The sequence below is a fragment of the Ochotona princeps genome, chromosome 16 (assembly GCF_030435755.1).
Source record: "Ochotona princeps isolate mOchPri1 chromosome 16, mOchPri1.hap1, whole genome shotgun sequence".
Lineage (NCBI taxonomy): Eukaryota > Metazoa > Chordata > Mammalia > Lagomorpha > Ochotonidae > Ochotona > Ochotona princeps.
The window spans coordinates 48,503,986-48,521,540 of record NC_080847.1 but is presented as its reverse complement, the minus strand read 5'-3'; the positions used below and the strand labels follow the sequence as shown (position 1 = coordinate 48,521,540).

General features: G+C 44.9%; 2 protein-coding genes across 2 annotated transcripts; one reads left to right on the top strand and one right to left on the bottom strand.

Annotated features, from left to right (window-relative positions):
• Positions 1–4,307: 4,307 nt before the first annotated feature.
• Positions 4,308–16,738, bottom strand: LOC101519391 (zinc finger protein 585A). The gene is made up of 5 exons (XM_058674387.1): positions 16,451–16,738; positions 13,834–14,042; positions 8,874–9,000; positions 8,554–8,646; positions 4,308–6,725 (listed from the first exon to the last, which is right to left on the bottom strand). The coding sequence occupies exons 2-5, from the start codon at positions 13,903–13,905 to the stop codon at positions 4,708–4,710; spliced, it is 2,310 nt and encodes a 769-aa protein (XP_058530370.1). The 5' UTR covers positions 13,906–14,042; positions 16,451–16,738; the 3' UTR covers positions 4,308–4,707.
• On the top strand, positions 12,176–12,541 carry LOC131482232 (large ribosomal subunit protein eL34-like). The gene is given in 1 exon segment (XM_058674797.1): positions 12,176–12,541. A coding segment is annotated over 1 exon segment (366 nt).
• Positions 16,739–17,555: the final 817 nt, after the last annotated feature.

Sequence of the window (17,555 nt, the reverse complement as noted above, 5' to 3'; positions counted from 1 at the left end):
GTCATTGGGATTCTGCTTGGCAGGGAGGCCACGCAAAGGACGGCTGGACCTTCATCTGACATGGCCACCACCCCGTTTCCACTAATGCTGCTGCCTCCCCGCCTCCAATAACTTCCCGTGTTCTCAGAAGGCTGTCACCATCCCAGTGAGGACACAAATACACGCTCCACGTCTGGACACAGTGGTCTCCAGGTGGTGCAATCAGAGGATCACCGAGATGAAGCCAGATAAGACCAGGATGTGGCCAGGGTGCCCTCAGTGTACCTCAGTGACCCTCAGACTCAGGGCCAGCAGGCACCAGGCCAGGACCTAATCCCCTGGTTATACAGGCACGTTCAGTGGAACCTGACAGAGTGCTATTAAAGTGTACAGACATTAGTGCTCACAAGGATCCCACCTACAGGGAGATTCCAGGAGGTGAGATGGCAAAAAAGCAATTAAGGTCTAGAACATGGGGGTGAACACCTTGGGAGGGCAATTAAGGTCTAGAACATGGGGGTGAACACCTTGGGAGGGCAATTAAGGTCTAGAACATGGGGGTGAACACCTTGGGAGGGCAATTAAGGTCTAGAACATGGGGGTGAACACCTTGGGAGGGCAATTAAGGTCTAGAACATGGGGGTGAACACCTTGGGAGGGCAATTAAGGTCTAGAACATGGGGGTGAACACCTTGGGAGGGCAATTAAGGTCTAGAACATGGGGGTGAACACCTTGGGAGGGCAATTAAGGTCTAGAACATGGGGGTGAACACCTTGGGAGGGCAAGTAAAGCCACCACCACAACACTGGCATCCCATATGGGTGCCCATCCAAATCCCAGCTGCTCCACTTCCAATCCAGCTCCATGCTAATACCCTGGGGAAAGCAGTGAAAGATGGCCCAAATACTCAGGACCCTGCCACCACAGTGGGAGACTGGAGAAGTTCCTGGCTTGAGCATGACCCTGCCTAAGTAAGCCAGCAGATGGAAGACCTCTTTCTCCTCTATTAACTCCTTCAAATAAATACATCTTTAACAAAAATAATTCTGGGCCCAGTGCAGTAGCCTAGTGGCTGAAGTCCTAGCCTTGCATCCACTGGGATCCCATGTAGGCATGTTCCTTTTCCAGCTGCTCTGCTTCCTATCCAGCTCCCTGCTTGTGCCCTAGGAAAGCAGTTGAGGATGGCCCAAAGCCTTGAGACCCTGCACCCATGTGGGAGACCTGGAAGAGACTTCTGGCTTCAGACGTGTTCAGCTCTGGTAGCTGTGGCGACTTGGAAAGTGAATCAGCGGACAGAAGATCTTCCTCTCTGTCTTTTCTCATCTCTGAATCTAACTTTCCAATAAAAATAAACAAATCTTACTTTAAAAAAAAAAATCTAGCATCTGTCAACTTCAAGACTGTGATGCCAGAGGGTGCTTCCAGGGGTCCTAAGTGTTCAGGTTGATTAATTGGGGAGCTCCACTCCCTGACCCAGACCACCAAATATCCAAGGACCCCGAGTTTCAGACACTCCCAGCAACCTGAGAATCATGCAGGAAGCAAACTTTCCGCTGAGACTGCGGACCACCTTGTCGACACAGCGTGCCTGGGAAGGTGCGAGGCGTCTTCACTATCATTTCTTTTTTTTAGCAATTATAGCCTGAATGTATCTCAGTACAGAGAAAACTCTGTTAGATTCTTTCCCTAGTTAGACCTGTTTACCAGTAACTCATCGTTACTTATCCTGTTGCCTGAGACCTGGTGACTGTTCCCTTAAGCCCTTATGATCTGTCGTTGGAGCAGCTTGTACGCTACTAGTAACTTTTATCTAACTGCTTGCCCTGCAAAAACCTGGTATAAGTTGTCCCAGAAAAAATCAATGAAGTGTTCATCTCACCTTTGCATCCTATGTCCCAAAGTTCTATTTGGTGTGGATGTCACACCTTGAGTCCCGGTCCCCACAAGAGGGATCCCCCGAGACCTGAGGACCCCAAATAGGCTAAAGAAAGCAGAAACCGCACCAAAGATCACTCAAGGAGCTACTACAGAGGCCAAGCTTTTATTTACAGTGTTGTGCAGAAGGCAAGAGAGGCCTCTCAAAGCAGCCTGACCCCACACCTTGTGTGGGCACGACCTGCACTCGTCAAGCTCCTGGTCCTACTTTCTTACTCGAAACAGTAGGCAGCCACATACAGTGAAGAGCAAGCTGGCTATCCCTCAACAGAGGGAAGAACAGTCGGATCACATGAAGCTGCCCGGAAATATGTCAACCCGGCCATCCTCAGACTCGCCATGGAGACCAAGAGACACTGAGTGCATAGAAGGCATGAATGGACACCCAGGACAGCATGTCGATCCTCCCTACCACATCATTAAACACCAGCCAGTTCACATTAGGACTGGGCTGGGATAGGCTGCAGCACCCACCAGCAGGAGCTAGAACAGGGGCAGACTGGACTAGGCCAGGCTGCGCAATAAGATTGTGGACACTGAGGTGGGGCAAGCCATGCCAGCCTGGGCCCAGTGGGGGCCGGGTTTGTGAGTCCCAGGAATGGATCTGACAGGGTTCGGGTAGTGTGGCTCAGGTCCTGGGGTCCACCTACATAGAGGAGACCAGGTTCCTGAACCCTGGGAATGGGGGAACCGGCAGGGCTTGGATGGCCCGGCCTGGGTCATTGGACTCACCTGCAAGAATATGTCCTACTTAGTGAAAAAAGCGGAGCAGTGGACACAGGCCCCCACTGTAACAGGAGAATATGGCAGCTCATCTTGTGCTGCAGCAGAACAGAACTCACTGGAAAATTGATGACAGCAAAAAATCTCAGTGAATGGAGCCAATGGATGTTGGAAGGGTGACATCATCCCTGGACAGTGAAATTGGCAGCATTTCAGAACTATCCAAGCCACCTGGATAGAACCCCCGGAATATGTACACATGGAGACTCTGGGTTGATGAGGTGGCAGTTTCTCATGCCCAGGTACTGGGATATTTAGAAAGTTGTGAGTGGTTTCCTCCTTTGTCTCTCCCCTTTCCCCAGAAACAAGAAGAAATAGCAAATTTGGAAGAAATAAGTTCACCCAATTTTCCCTAAACCTCGATCCTTCCCACCCTGATACACCATGTAATCATTATAAAAACATAAAATTTATAAAAAGAAAAAACAAAATAAATCTTTTAAAAATATGCATGAGAAACAAAATACTCCCAGGTAGGATTCCCCAGGCATTTGTCTGGGAGCCAGTGATAAATCTGTCTTGTTCTTAACAGTGACCGAGGAAAAAAGCAATTTCTATCTAGGCTGGACCAAACTCCCAGCTGCCAGGTCATCTACTAAAGCTAATGAGAAATTGTTGAACTGGCCATAAGGGGCCACCATCTGAGCATATCATCCTGTCCCCAAGTCCCTGTCCTCTTTGATCATGTAGCTAAGGCCAGGTTTGCTCCCTGTCTACGGGAGGCCCATGGATCACCAGTACCTTCTTGGATCTGCATCCCTTTGTCAGTCTAAACAGAGGTCCCAGGGGGTTTATGCAGTTAATGCTGGGACAGGACATGGGTGCTATGTTCCTTCGGTGAGCTGTACCATAGCATATAAGGTCACTAGCCCTAAGAAACTCATACAGGAACCACAAGAAACTACCCTTAGTTAATTATGCAAAACAGAAACACAGAACAAGCTCCATTCTCCCTCCCCCTTACACACACACACACACAGAGGCATATGCCCAGGCCATGAGGCTCAGCTCTGATGCCTCAATCCATGTGAGAACGCAGCAGCCCAGGAATAAGCACATGAACATTCCCATCCACAAGCTCACAGGGGACAGTTCCCTGAGAGTCCCATGCCTACTCACAATGCAGCTCCCTAGGCTCCTAGTGGTGAAGAATACTATGAAAATGATCTACTGTTAGAAGAATACATAAATAAATATACACATTATCCTTATGCTTACAGGTACGGAACATTACAGAAGAGGAAGGCTGAATGGGTATAATTTAGAAGCAGCCTGTTAGGAACAGGTAGCAAAGGACTCTGGGAGTTTATCATTAGACACGAGGCAGAAAGCACACAGATATAATTATGACCTATGCTCATTCTGTGGGCATTATGGATGAAAAGACGCTCACAGAGACTAAACTTATGTGCTTCAGGAACTTGGCAAAACAGGTCCTGTAGAACGTTTGGCATGAAAATGGACCTCGAGCAGATAATCACAGTACGTTTGAGTCTGTTTTAATACTAGTTCTTATGAGACTCAAAGATACTCCCAGTGGGTAATACAGGAAGTTGTAAGTTTAACACATTCTCAGCTCCACATCTATATAAACAGGTTGTTATTTTTTAACTACTTCATTGGCACTATCCCTATTCCACAGAAAACAGGATTGACCAGTTTTAACGTAATCTTCCCTAAAAATTTTTCTAATAGCATTGCATTATATTTTAAACAGATAAGAAGATACTTCATTTGATTTTAGCCAAAATGCTGAGAAGCAATTTTCCGTCACATTTCAAACAGCATTTCTCATTAAGGCATCAAACTGATTCAGCTGCTACTCAGTATCAAAGTCCCAAGGTTTAGTGAGCCTGGTGGCAATGGGTTAGGAGTTCATCGTGTCTTCCCAGTCGTCCTCCTCTTCACTCTGACACTGATATAGATGTATCCTCTTGATAACATACAGAGGTCTAGTGACTAGATTCACATTATACACATGTGCTCATTAAGATTTTTCCTACTTTGTCTCAAATATGAATACTCTGATGCACACTGAGCACTGACTTCTGAACAAAGCCTTTTCCACACACTTCACACTTGTAAGGCTTGTCACCAGTGTGTGTTGTCTGGTGTTTATTCAAATTTGATCTGTCAGTGAATGCTTTCCCACACTCAACACACACATAAGGTTTCTCTCCAGTGTGTATTCGTTGATGTACTTGCAGCTGTGATTTCTTAGTGAAAGATTTTGCACAATCAGTGCACTCATAAGGTTTCTCTCCGGTATGAATTCTATGATGTGTAATTAACTCTGATTTTTGTCTGAAAGTCTTCCCACATTCAGAACAGAAATAAGGCTTTTCTCCAGTGTGAGTTTTCTGATGTTTACTGAGATTTGACCTTCCACTAAAGGCTTTCCCACACTCAGCACACACATAGGGTTTCTCTCCTGTGTGAATTGGCTGATGTACCAGGAGCTGAGACTTGGACGTGAAGGATTTCCCACAATCACTACACTCATAAGGTTTCTCTCCAGTATGGATTCTTTGATGAGTGACAAAGTTGGACTTGCGAATGAAGGCCCTTCCACACTCGGTGCACACGTAGGGTTTCTCTCCTGTGTGAATCTTCTGATGCACCATGAGGATTGACTTCTGGTTGAAAGCTTTCCCACACTCATGGCATTCATACTGTCTCTCTCCAGTATGAATTTTCTGGTGAATGTTAAGGTGTGATTTCTGGGTGAAGGCTTTTCCACAGGTGACACATTCATAAGGCTTCTCTCCAGTGTGGATTCTGTGATGAGTAATCAAATCTGACCTCTGGGTGAAGGCCTTTCCGCACTTAGGACATACATAGGATTTCTCTCCCGTATGAGTTTTCTGATGCGTCACAAGATTTGATCTGTTTGTGAAGGCCTTCCCACACTTACCGCACACATACGGCTTTTCTCCTGTATGGATTCGTTTATGCACATGAAGTTGTGACTTGGAAGTAAAGAATTTCCCACAGTAAGCACATTTATAAGGTTTTTCACCTGTATGAATTATTTGATGTGCCATCAGGTGTGTCCTCCGGATGAAGGCCAGGCCACACTGCAGGCATATGTAAGACTTTTCTCCTGTGTGAATTCTGTGATGCACTGTGAGTGCTGACTTCTGGGTAAAGGCTTTCCCACAGTCACTGCATTCATAAGGTTTCTCTCCAGTGTGAATTCTCTGATGTATAATTAGCTCTGACTTGTAGTTAAATGCTTTCCCACATTCAGTACATACTGAAGATTTCTCTTTAATTTGTACTTTCTTTGGTATAATGAGGTTTGAACTATTGTTCAAGACTTTCCCATATTCAGTGCCTATGTAAGACCTCCCTCTTGCGTGAATTCGTTGATGCGCCTGGAGTTGCGACTTGGAAATGAAAGCTTTTCCACAGTTACTGCACTCATATGGCTTTTCTCCCGTATGAATTCTCCTGTGTGCAACCAAGTGTGTTTTCTGGATGAAGGCCTGACCACATTCAATACATATATAGGATCTCTCACCTGTGTGAATTTTCTGATGCATCTTGAGTGTGGACTTCTGTGTGAATGCTTTGCCACAGTCAGTGCATTCATGGTGTCTCTCTCCAGTGTGAATTTTCTGATGTATAATGAGATCTGAATTGTAAGAAAAGCCTTTCCCACATTCACTGCATTCATAGAGCTTTTCCCCAGTATGAATTCTCTGATGCCTGAACAGAGAAGACACTTGGAAAAAAGATTTTTCACACTCATTACACTTGTAAGGTTTTTCTCTAGTGTGGTTTTTTTGATGTATAATAAACTCTGGCTTCTGTACAAAAGCCTTCCCACATTCAATACATACATAGAGTTTTTTCCCTGTATGAGCTTTCAGATGCACTTTGAACAGTGATTTCTCAGCGAAGACCTTTCCAAATTCGGCACAAACATAGGGCTTCTCCCCTGTATGACTTTTCTGACACTGGGAGGATGCTGGTTTACAACTGAGACGTGTTGCATGTTTCTTATGGTTCCATAATTTCTCTCCTGTTGGAGTACACTCATGGTCAGTATAGGAAGAAATCTTGTTATATCTGGTTATCTTTCTAATATTCTTTGATGCATTATTTCTATATTAACTGTGTAACTGTTGCACTGATGGGGTCTTTGGAGAAAAGAATAATGGCTGGGACTACATGGATTATTTTTCTATTATAGTCATAAGGAATTTTCATAGTATTTTTTTTATGAAATCTCATCATGTAACTATTTATTTGCTCTTTGCTAATAGTCCTCTTATGTGGTGACCAATCTACCACAATACTTCTAGAATGAAATATATGAAATACCACTTGTATCATCACCTTTCCTGTCAATGTGGAAAATTTTTATTGAAATTTCCTGCTTAAGGTTTGATACCGAAACTCTCCTTCTGGAGGAAAAACACGTGATCTGACTTCAAGTAACAGCTAATAGAGGCTGGAGAGAGGGGTACATGCAACTCACCTAATCTCCTTTTCGCAGAGAAAAGGGAGAAGAGGAGTAATTTATGAGATTGCAACAGTGTTGAGACATCCTGGGATACAATTCAACAGTTTGAAGAAATAAACTAGATGAACAGACTGCTCTATAGTCAAATATAAGGAAAGTATGGCAAAGAACAAGATATACAGCACTAGACCATTTTTATAACCTAATGATACATAAGCCTAATTCACTTTAAACTTTAAAATATATATGAATTTAAGAAAAGTTTCCATCATACAAAACAGTGACCTATAGTGGGAAAGGCAGATATGGGGGCAAGAAACTAAAGATAATAAATCAAATGATAAAAAAGCATCTATGTACACTCATGGTGATGAGTCCTAAACTAAGAATTATGATTAAACTTATACCTCATCAGATGAAGAAGATAAAGCAAAACAAAATCTACTAACCAGGCCTAGTCATAAACTCACTCAAACAACATTAGCAAAAAATTTCTGGAAACATGGCTGATATTGTCAAACACAGCAGAAAGATACCCACAAAGGTTAAATGCCAAGGATCAAGTCATCAGTTGGATGAAAGGCACAGGGGAAACTGAGCTTTTAGAAATCTTATTGCTGTGGTGGAAACCAGAAGGCAGCCTGGTTAGACAGTTATGGAGCATCTCACAGAAGAGACATAAAAAGCGAGTCACAGGAATTGGAGTGTGTGCCATGTAATAATTTTCTAAGAAAGCAGATTCATGCACACCTGAATATAAACACAAATGACTAGAATTATGGGGAAGATGGGGAAAAATAATATTTTGAAAAAACATGTATATATCGAAGAAAGATACTTAATGAAACGAATTAGCACATGACCCAACATCTAAAAAGAGGACAGAACTTATAGAAGTCAACAATATATTTCTCTCTTTTTAACTCTGCTTTTTAAATAAATCTGTAACAAAAAGAGAGGGCAGCCTAGCAATGTAGCCAATAAAACCACTACCTGTGATGATGGGAGCCCATGTGGACACAGGTTCAAGTCCCAGCTGCTTTACTTCAGATCCAGCTCCCTGCTAGCATGCCTGGGCAAAGCAGCAGATGATGGGCCAGGTGCTTGGTTTGGACCCCTGCACTCATCCATGTGGGACACCCAGACAACGATCCTGCCTGCTGCACTCAGAGCAGCCCAGCTCCGGCAGATGCAGCTATTAAGGGAGGGCACAGCAGCCAGAAGACTCACTCCTTTCTCTGTCTCTGGTTGAAAACTCTGCCTTTCAAACAAAAATTTTTTTAAAGACATTTAGTTGCCCAATAAATCATCAAGGTCTCCAAGCAGTAAGGTGCCAGTCGTTGCAATAACAGCTGAGATTTACAGCCCTGCCTCTCTTGCTCACCGGTACAGAACTGACGTGTGCTCTTACTCTGCAATTCCTGTGGCTCCTTTCCTTGCTCCAACATGAAAACCCCCGGCTCAGGAACGGGAAACCCTGTTCATGGGAAATAATAAAAATACTGAGTCTAGCTAATCAGCTGAAGTCTAATTGTTCTTCAGAAAAGCAATTATTTCTGTCTGAATAGAATATTACTAACAAAATCCTCAAAGGACAAGAATCCTGCCAAATCAAGGACAGTTATCCTTAGAGCATTCATCAGATAAATACACCAGCAGTCAGTGAAGCCTCCTTTTAGATAGATCCCCAGCTATCTTGCTTACCTACTGAGAGCAGGTGGCTGAAGGTTTCTTGCATCACATCCCAGTAGAGATTCCTCTGAGCAGGTTCCAGGTGCTGCCATTCCTCTCTGCTGAAATCTATGGCCACATCCCTGAAGGTCACTGAACCCTGCAAGGGCAAATTCCTGGTCAATGTGAACAGCCAGCTTTGGAGAATACAGAAGCTATATTTAGGAATACAGAACATGAATTTTGCTCTATTCTTGTAACTTTTTAAAAAGTGATTTATTTATTTTCATTGGAAAGGCAGATTAATAAAGAGAAGGAGAGACAGAAAGATCTTCCATCCACCAGTTTGTTATCCAAGTGGCTGCACAATGGCCAGAGCTGAGCCGATCCAAACCCAGGAGCCAGGAACTTCTTTCTGGTCTCCCATGTGGGTGCAGCGTTCCAAGGCTTTAGCCCATCCTCGACTGCTTTCCCAGGCCACAAGCAGGGAGCTGGATGAGAAGTGGAGCATCCAGGAGTAGAACCAGTGCTCACATGGGATTCCAGCGTATGCAAGGCAAGGGCTTTAGCCACTAGGCTATCTCACCAGTCCTAGTTTGTTCCAATGTTAAATGGTAATTGCGGCTGCCTCAGTAGCATAGGCTATAGGAGTTTGTAGAAGTAGTGTTAGCAGTGCAAACTGTTGAGGTTCTACCACTCCCACTGGAGAGCATGAAAACCAGGACAGAGGCAGGGGTGGCTAGACAGAAAGGCACCTGCCAGTATGTGTGTGGACTGGATAGTACAGTTAGTTGAGTTGAACTAGGCTTCAGTGCCCATTGACATGTACAAGAGCTAAATGGGATGTGGGACAGACTGAGCAAGTCTGTGGTACATAGTGGCATGCATGGGAACCAGGGTAGGGGGCAGGCCTGCTGGGCGTTTTCTACCTATTCCAACTAGGTTGCAGCTCCCACTGGTTTGTGGGAGGGCTGAGTATAAAGTGGGCAGGATCAGGCTGGACTAAAACAACCATTGGTTCGCGAGGAAGACAGGGCTGGAAACAGAACTGACCCAGCAATTGCAACCACGAGGATGTGCATAAGCTGATTAGGACGACGGACTGTGCCGGACTCTATACTGGCAAACTCACAAAAGAATCGGGTCTGGGATCACCTCAGACAAAGTTTCTTTGGTGATCTCTCCAACTGAACTACTGATCTCAAAACCCCATCCATGAAGAGACTATGTCAGCCAGTGGATTCTGAAGAGTTCATCATACTTGGAACGGCGAGATTGGCAGCAATTCAGAACTGTTAAACATCAAAACTGCATGAGCAGGACCCTCAGAGCGTGTCTCACATCAGGGATCTGTAATAGGTGGGAGGCTGGGTGGGGCTTTTCTCTCTGTTTCACCCCTTACCCCAGATACAGGAAAAAAAAAAGTTATTGGTGTGGAAAAAAATTGTTGAGGTTCTTCTCTCATTTTTCTCATAATGGGGAGTTGTTGTTAAGGAAATCTATCATTTTTTTGGGTCATAACTCACAAACAGCTAGCGCAGCACTGGGTTCCAGGGCATGTGTGCTCACAGTGGCTGTGAAGCTGATGTCCTAGGCTCAGGTCTACTAAATATTGTGGCATGCAGGCTCACTTTCTCGGGCAGAACTGGGTGCAGATCGCCCACATAACCTGATCCCCAAACCTGAAGCTGTCTCAGGACTGGGTTGTGTTTGTGATTTCTAACCTTGTGGGGCAATGCATCTCAGGTCCTGCTTTAGGGCTTAGGGTGCAATAAAAATAAAATAAATTAAAATATAAAGAATGAAAAAAATAAAATAAAGAGAGCCTACGGAACTTATGGGGGATACCAGGAAGCAAACTAACTTTTACATCATGGGACTTCCAGAAGAAAAAAAAACAAAACACAGGTGCAGACAGCCTGTTTATTGAGCTAACTGCCAAAGAGTTCCTAAGTCACAGAATGTTCATGAACATGTTCATGACCTTCCAGATCCAAGGCATACTTCAGCCGAATCAACAAAAGCCAAGCAGAACTTCAAAAGCAGCAAAGAGAAGTACAAACCACATGACAAGGAATCTGTACTAGACTATCAGTAAATTTCTTCCCCAAAACCTTGCTATCATCTTTATCACCTGGGATGATGAAGCCAAGATAGTGAAGGTAGTAACTGCCAACCAAGACTGCTATACTCAGCAAAGCCACCCTTCAGAAATGAAGAAGAAATAATCTTTTCCATGCAAGAACCCATCGTCACTAATCCTGCATTACAAGAAGTGCTCACAGGCGTTCCTGACATATAAAGAAAGGAAGTGAAAATTGGTGCAATAACCTTAAATAAAATATCAGCATGCCAAATCCAATGACATAAAAAAACTACACGCATGATCAATTGGACTGCAGCTCAGCTATGCACATCTGACTTAAAATAGGCAAATCCGTGTGATGCATCACACTAACAGTCTAAAAGATACAAACAACATGATATCAAACGCAGGAAAAAAATGTGGTAAAGTTCCACAGAGAGAAAGAGAGAGACAGAGCAGCAGATACACAGTTTGAGACAGAGTTCTAATTCAGTTTCCGCAAAAACCTGCAATGGCCAGGATCGAGACCTCGCATCTCAAGCCAGTCTGCCATGCGGGTACCTGAGCCATCACCTGCCACCTCTCAGAATGTGCACTGGCCAGAAGCTACAATCAGCAGCCAGAGGTGAGTATTAAAAACAGCTATTCTGGGGCCCGGCGGCGTGGCCTAGCGGCTAAAGTTCTCGCCTTGAAAGCCCCAGGATCCCATATGGGCGCTGGTTCTAATCCTGGCAGCTCCACTTCCCATCCAGCTCCCTGCTTGTGGCCTGGGAAAGCAGTGGAGGACGGCCCAATGCATTGGGACCCTGCACCCTAGTGGGAGACCCGGAAGAGGTTCCTGGTTCCCAGCTTCGGATCGGCCCGCACATCGGCCCGTTGTGGCTCACTTGGGGAGCGGATCATCGGATGGAGGATCTTCCTCTCTGTCTCTCCTCCTCTGTGTATATCTGGCTGTAATAAAATGAATAAATCTTTAAAAAAAAAAAAAAACAACTATTCTGGGCCATCTGGGTACCAGAAGGTATCCTAGTGGCTCCACTTCCTATTTAGCGCCATAATTGTGGACTAGGAAGAAGCTCCTGGCTCCTGGCTTCAGATAAGCTCAGCTCCCGCTGTTGTGTTGAAGTAAACCAGCGTATGGAAGATTTTTCTCTGTCTCGCCTTCTCTCTGTAAATCTGCCTTTCCAATAAAAATAAATAAATCTTAAAAGAAAAAAAAAATTCTAGGATGGTGCTTGGAGACACTCAGATGGTCCAGCATTTGACCTACTGCTGTAGGGTTTTCTGCAGTACAGCCTCCAACAACAGCAGAGTGTCCTGCACTCCCAGGAGCAGTATTGTCTACCTTGACATCAAGAAGGCTGGGAAGGCACTGAAATCTGCATGTGGTGTGCACCCAGGCTAACTGTAAGGGGTTCGTGCTGTGAGGCCTAAAGTCCTGACTAGGTTGTCTAAGATGAAAAAACATGTCAGCGGGACCTACAGTGGCTCCATGTGTGCTAAAAGTGTTCGTGACAGGATCAAGCAGGCTTGCCTTACTGAGGAGCAGAAAATCGTCATGAAAGTGCTGAACGCACACCACAGAGTCAGAAAGCAAAAGCATGACACTGTTTGAGTAATTCAAAATGAAAAAAAAAACCTCAGGTATTTCAAAATGAGATGCTTCTTAATTGTCATCAACTTCTAAGTCAAACACCCACACCAACAACCTCTTTTGATAAAAAGTTTAAATACGGGCCCGGCGGCGTGGCCTAGCGACTAAAGTCCTCGCCTTGAAAGCCCCGGGATCCCATATGGGCGCCGGTTCTAATCCTGGCAGCTCCACTTCCCATCCAGCTCCCTGCTTGTGGCCTGGGAAGGCAGTCGAGGACGGCCCAATGCATTGGGACCCTGCACCCGTGTGGGAGACCTGGAGGAGGTTCCAGGTTCCCAGCTTCGGATCGGTGCAGCACCAGCTGTTGCGGCTCACTTGGGGAGTGAAACATCGGACAGAAGATCTTCCTCTCTGTCTCTCCTCCTCTGTGCATATCTGGCTGTAATAAAAAAATGAATAAATTTAAAAAAAAAAAGTTTAAATACAGACAGTAAGTTCCTTGACATAACAAAACCTTTTACCTCTAGCAACACTGACAGCTAAATCATAATCCTGCAAAGAAACTGAAAGCTCTTCCTCTAAGATCTCATACGAAGTGCTCATGTGTCCATTCTCTTCAACATATCTGCAAACCATGTACCAGATAACTAACATTCAAGGATTATAGAGAACTCATACAAATGAACAGTGAGGAAACACATAAACCTACACACATCAAAGACTTGAATAGGCACTTCTTCAAAGAAAACATAATAGCCAACGGTACAAACATGAAAAGATGTTTTACCAATTATCAGAGAAATGAAATAAAAACTACAATGAGCCAAATGAGTCTATATGGGCACTGTTCCTGTCCCAGCTGCTTCACTTCCCTTCCAGCTCCCTGTATGTGGCCTGAGAAATCAGTCCAGGACGGCCCAAAGCCTTGGGACCCCGCCTCCTCGTGGGAGACCCGGAAGAAGCTCCAGGCTCTTGACTTTAGATTGCCTTAGCTCTGGCAGTTGCAGCCACTTGGGGAGTGAACCAGCAGATAAAGGATTTTTCTGTCTCTCCTCTCCATAAATCTGACTTTCAAAGAAAAATAAATAAATCTTAAAAAAAAAAAAAGAAAGAAATTGCAAAAAGATTAAAGAATATATTTGCTTTTGGAGAGACAACTTAGAAAAGAAAGTAGAAAGAGCTTCAAAATCCTAAACAAAAGAAATCTAGCCGGAGTGGTCAGCCCGCTTCCTAAGCCCCGGTTGCCTCTGCCTTGAGGCTAGTGACCATCAGGTTTTTGTGATGAACCCCCACCCCCGGGACACCCTGCTCACCTCACGTGAGCCTCCATGATCCTCCGGAGCCACAACTGAGGACTGCCGAGTTGAGATCCAATTAGCTGGCATGGCCACACCAGGCCTTAATCCTTGTACTCTGAGGAGCTGCCAGCTCAGTGTTCATCTGCAAACTCAGCCAGAACCACTGGGAAGAGGTCGGCTGGAGTTGTAAGAAGATCCGGGGCTCACTAGAGATAACAAGAAATCTGAAAGGACAACAGTCACATAGTCAGTCATTCAACAGGAACTACAAAAACAAGTATATACAAGCCCCTGAGCTGGAAACCAGAGCAGTGGTTCTCATGCCCGACTATGCATTAAATCCCGACAGGCTTGTTAAAACAACTAAAATTTCTGAGCCTCACCCCTTCAGTTGCCCATTCACTAGGTCTAGGAAAAGACCCAACAATTCGCCTTTCTAAGGCCGAGGCGATGCTGAAGCTGTTGGCTTATTGATCATGTTTTGTAAAAGAAAACTGGGAGAATACAGATTATAGGAAAATCTGTGATAGTTATTACTCATGAGAAAATATAATAATGAAATTTCAAGTAACACTATATATAAATACAGTTTTGCTACTTTTTTTTTTTTAAAGATTTATTCATTTTATTACAAAGTCAGATATACAGAGAAGAGAGACAGAGAGGAAGATCCTCCATCCGATGATTCACTCCCCAAGTGAGCCGCAGCGGGCCGGTGCACGCCGATCCGAAGCCGGGAACCAGGAACCTCTTCCAGGTTTCCCACGCGGGTGCAGTGTCCCAATGCATTGGGCCGTCCTCAACTGCTTTCCCAGGCCACAAGCAGGGAGCTGGATGGGAAGTGGAGCTGCCAGGATTAGAACCGGCGCCCATATGGGATCCTGGGGCTTTCAAGGCGAGGACTTTAGCCGCTAGGCCACGCCGCCGGGCCTAAGTTTTGCTACTTTTAAGCTAATAAAATAGAAGCTATTTCACTTAGTTTTAGTTCCAAAAACGAGAATGAAAAGACTTATGTAAAATTAAATGAGACTGGTCCAGCGCAGTAGCTTAGTGACTGAAGTCCTCACCCTCAGTGAATGGGAACTCTGTCTCTCTCAATCATTTTGAAAATGAAGTAAATCAATAAATACGCAATATCTATATATATGACCAAAGTGGCATTCAACTGAGTATGCGCAATACACTCAATGTATAAATGGCAATAGGTAACTGGCATCCATCTGCAGCAAAGCAAATTGCACCAGTATCACAAACTTCAGTCAGAAGACAAATTCCAGCAGCACCAAACATTTAAATTTATGTACCTTTTGTATTCCCCCAGAACATTAAAATCAATTTTAGGGGTACATATTTGTTTGACATTGTGGTACGCTGAAACAGGTAAAGGAAAACACAGTTCTAAATAAATAATTCCTAATTATGTTAAAAATACATCATCAAATTAATATATTGTTGCAAGTTGACCAAATCTATCCCAGAAATGAGTCAGAGGCAGACTCTAAGATGCTCAGGGTCTTTACTGACCAGCCAGTGCCGACTGATGAACTGTCCCGTCCCACCACACGTGGAAGAGGCGAGCAGCCCTGATCAGCCGTGTTCAGCGGTTCTTCAGCACCGAACATCCAGTCAGCTACGAGCACTGGCAAATGACGTAACTCATTTAATCAACCAAGCAGTCAGTGCAAAATGCAAACAATCCCCCATCAACTGTAGTGGCATGGAACAGACACCCAGTCTAAGCATCACGCACTTCCCAACTATGCAGTCAGTAAGAGCTGCATCCCACCCAGTAGCAGAACCACGCAAACAGGACCTTCCCATTGCGTTTACAGACAACAATTTGGGGCAATCAGCTTACTGCCTGAGCTGTAAAAGCAAAGCTAGATTACATCCTAGAATGAGACACCCTCTTGTGACAAGAACTCTCACTTTTCTTTCAGGACTTTCCAAGAACCCAAGGTTATGGCAAAGGTCAGGGTATGGACATGTCCCAGAAATGTTTCAGAAGACCTTGCCTACTGCTACCATGTTCTATTATCTGGACTGTCACAACTTAAAAGTTGTTTCAGGATGCTGTAACAGCCTGCTTCTAGCGCTATATTTAATCCAATCACTGATGCAAAGAAAAAGTCCAGGAAAAAAGCAAAGACAAAGAAACAAAGGATATGAATATTCAAAAGAAAAGGAAACTTACAAGACAAATGACAAAATTTCAACTTTGCCACAGGAAACTGAATTAAAGCATTGCTTTAAAAGCGTATAACTTTCCTCAGAATGATAGAATCATTTTAAAAAGGCAACAATACCCACTGTTCTCTAGCATCTGGGAAAATGTTTTAAAAACTATTGGTGAAAGCTTAAAACGCTATAGTATCTATTAACCTATCACATCAGGACTATCATTTTCAAACACACAACACTGTTTATAACAATACAGTTTCAAATGTACAAAAAGAAAACTAACAAAAGGATGAGAACTAGCCAAATCCCCCATCACTGTTTCCTTTCTGTAATTAAGCCGACAAAACAATTTTTAAGGAGATGTGTATTAAACATATGCTCAATACGTATAAAAACACAATCAGAAAACGCACAATTTTATGTAACGGACACGACATTTATGGAAACTAACCACGACATAGGCCATAAGGCAATGTTTCAGCTCTAGCATAACTCAACCTTATCTCAAACAGAAAATGTACTTCTAACGAAATCGTGAGTCAACTAAAAACAGTGAGGAAAACTGTTAGTAATCACATTCGAACAATAAAACAAAACGCTACGTAGCAAATCTGGTCAATCTTCACATTAAAGATTGGTGAGTATTAACAAGCTCATCTTTCAGTTCGGATTAGAAAAGTGGTCACTGAAGCCCAGACTCCTGAAAGCCGACCCCACAGGACCCGGGTTCCTGGCCACTGACCCCGAAGCCCAAGCACTCGGCTCCGCAACTCCCCGGCCGGCCTCCAACCGCCTCCGCACGCCGCCAGCCGCCGCCAACCCCCGCCGCACGCCGCGCCTCCCAGGCCTCAACTCGGAAACCACCCACGCCAACTCCGCCTCGCTCCCACCACCCCGTTACCAACCACAAAATCCGTCACCCCAGCGACCTCTCGGCGTTAACACAAGGAAACATGTACTTCTGTCAGCAGCGGCAATCAACAATCCCTCGAAGGCCACTTCCGCTTGCGCTCGATTTCTAAGCCCGCCCCTCCGTCTAGTGGGCGCTGCGCATGCTCGGAGTTGCCCAGGAAGCCACAAGTCGCCAACAATCAACAGGGCGCAACTGCGTCGTCGTTGGAGACCTTGGCGGGGATTGTGAGAGGCAGACAAGATGGCCGCGCCCGCGGGGAGACGCCGCTCTCCAGGAAGAGTTTCCGAGGAGATCCTGTCACTGAGAATGGGAGCGTGATACGGAGTTCCTGTTTACTGGGCTGCGGGAAGGGGCAGGGTGCTGGAGACAAAAGCGCTGAGTAGACTTAGAAAAGCCAGCTGCCGGTAGGGATCTAGAGAGCCGGAAAGGGCAGCGGGGCGGAGGGAAAGGCCAGAAGGAAGTGTGCCTCTCCGCACGGCAGGACGCGGCAGGAAGTGCGGTACAACCGTTTCTGGGAGAAACTTGCCTAGGAAGCAGGCTGGAAGTCAGGGTGCTACGTTCTGTCCAGCCTTCTGGGAAATTTAAATCGGAGTTAGGGGGAAGAGTCAAGGTGTCCCTTCCTGAAAAGGCGGGTTGAGCGAAT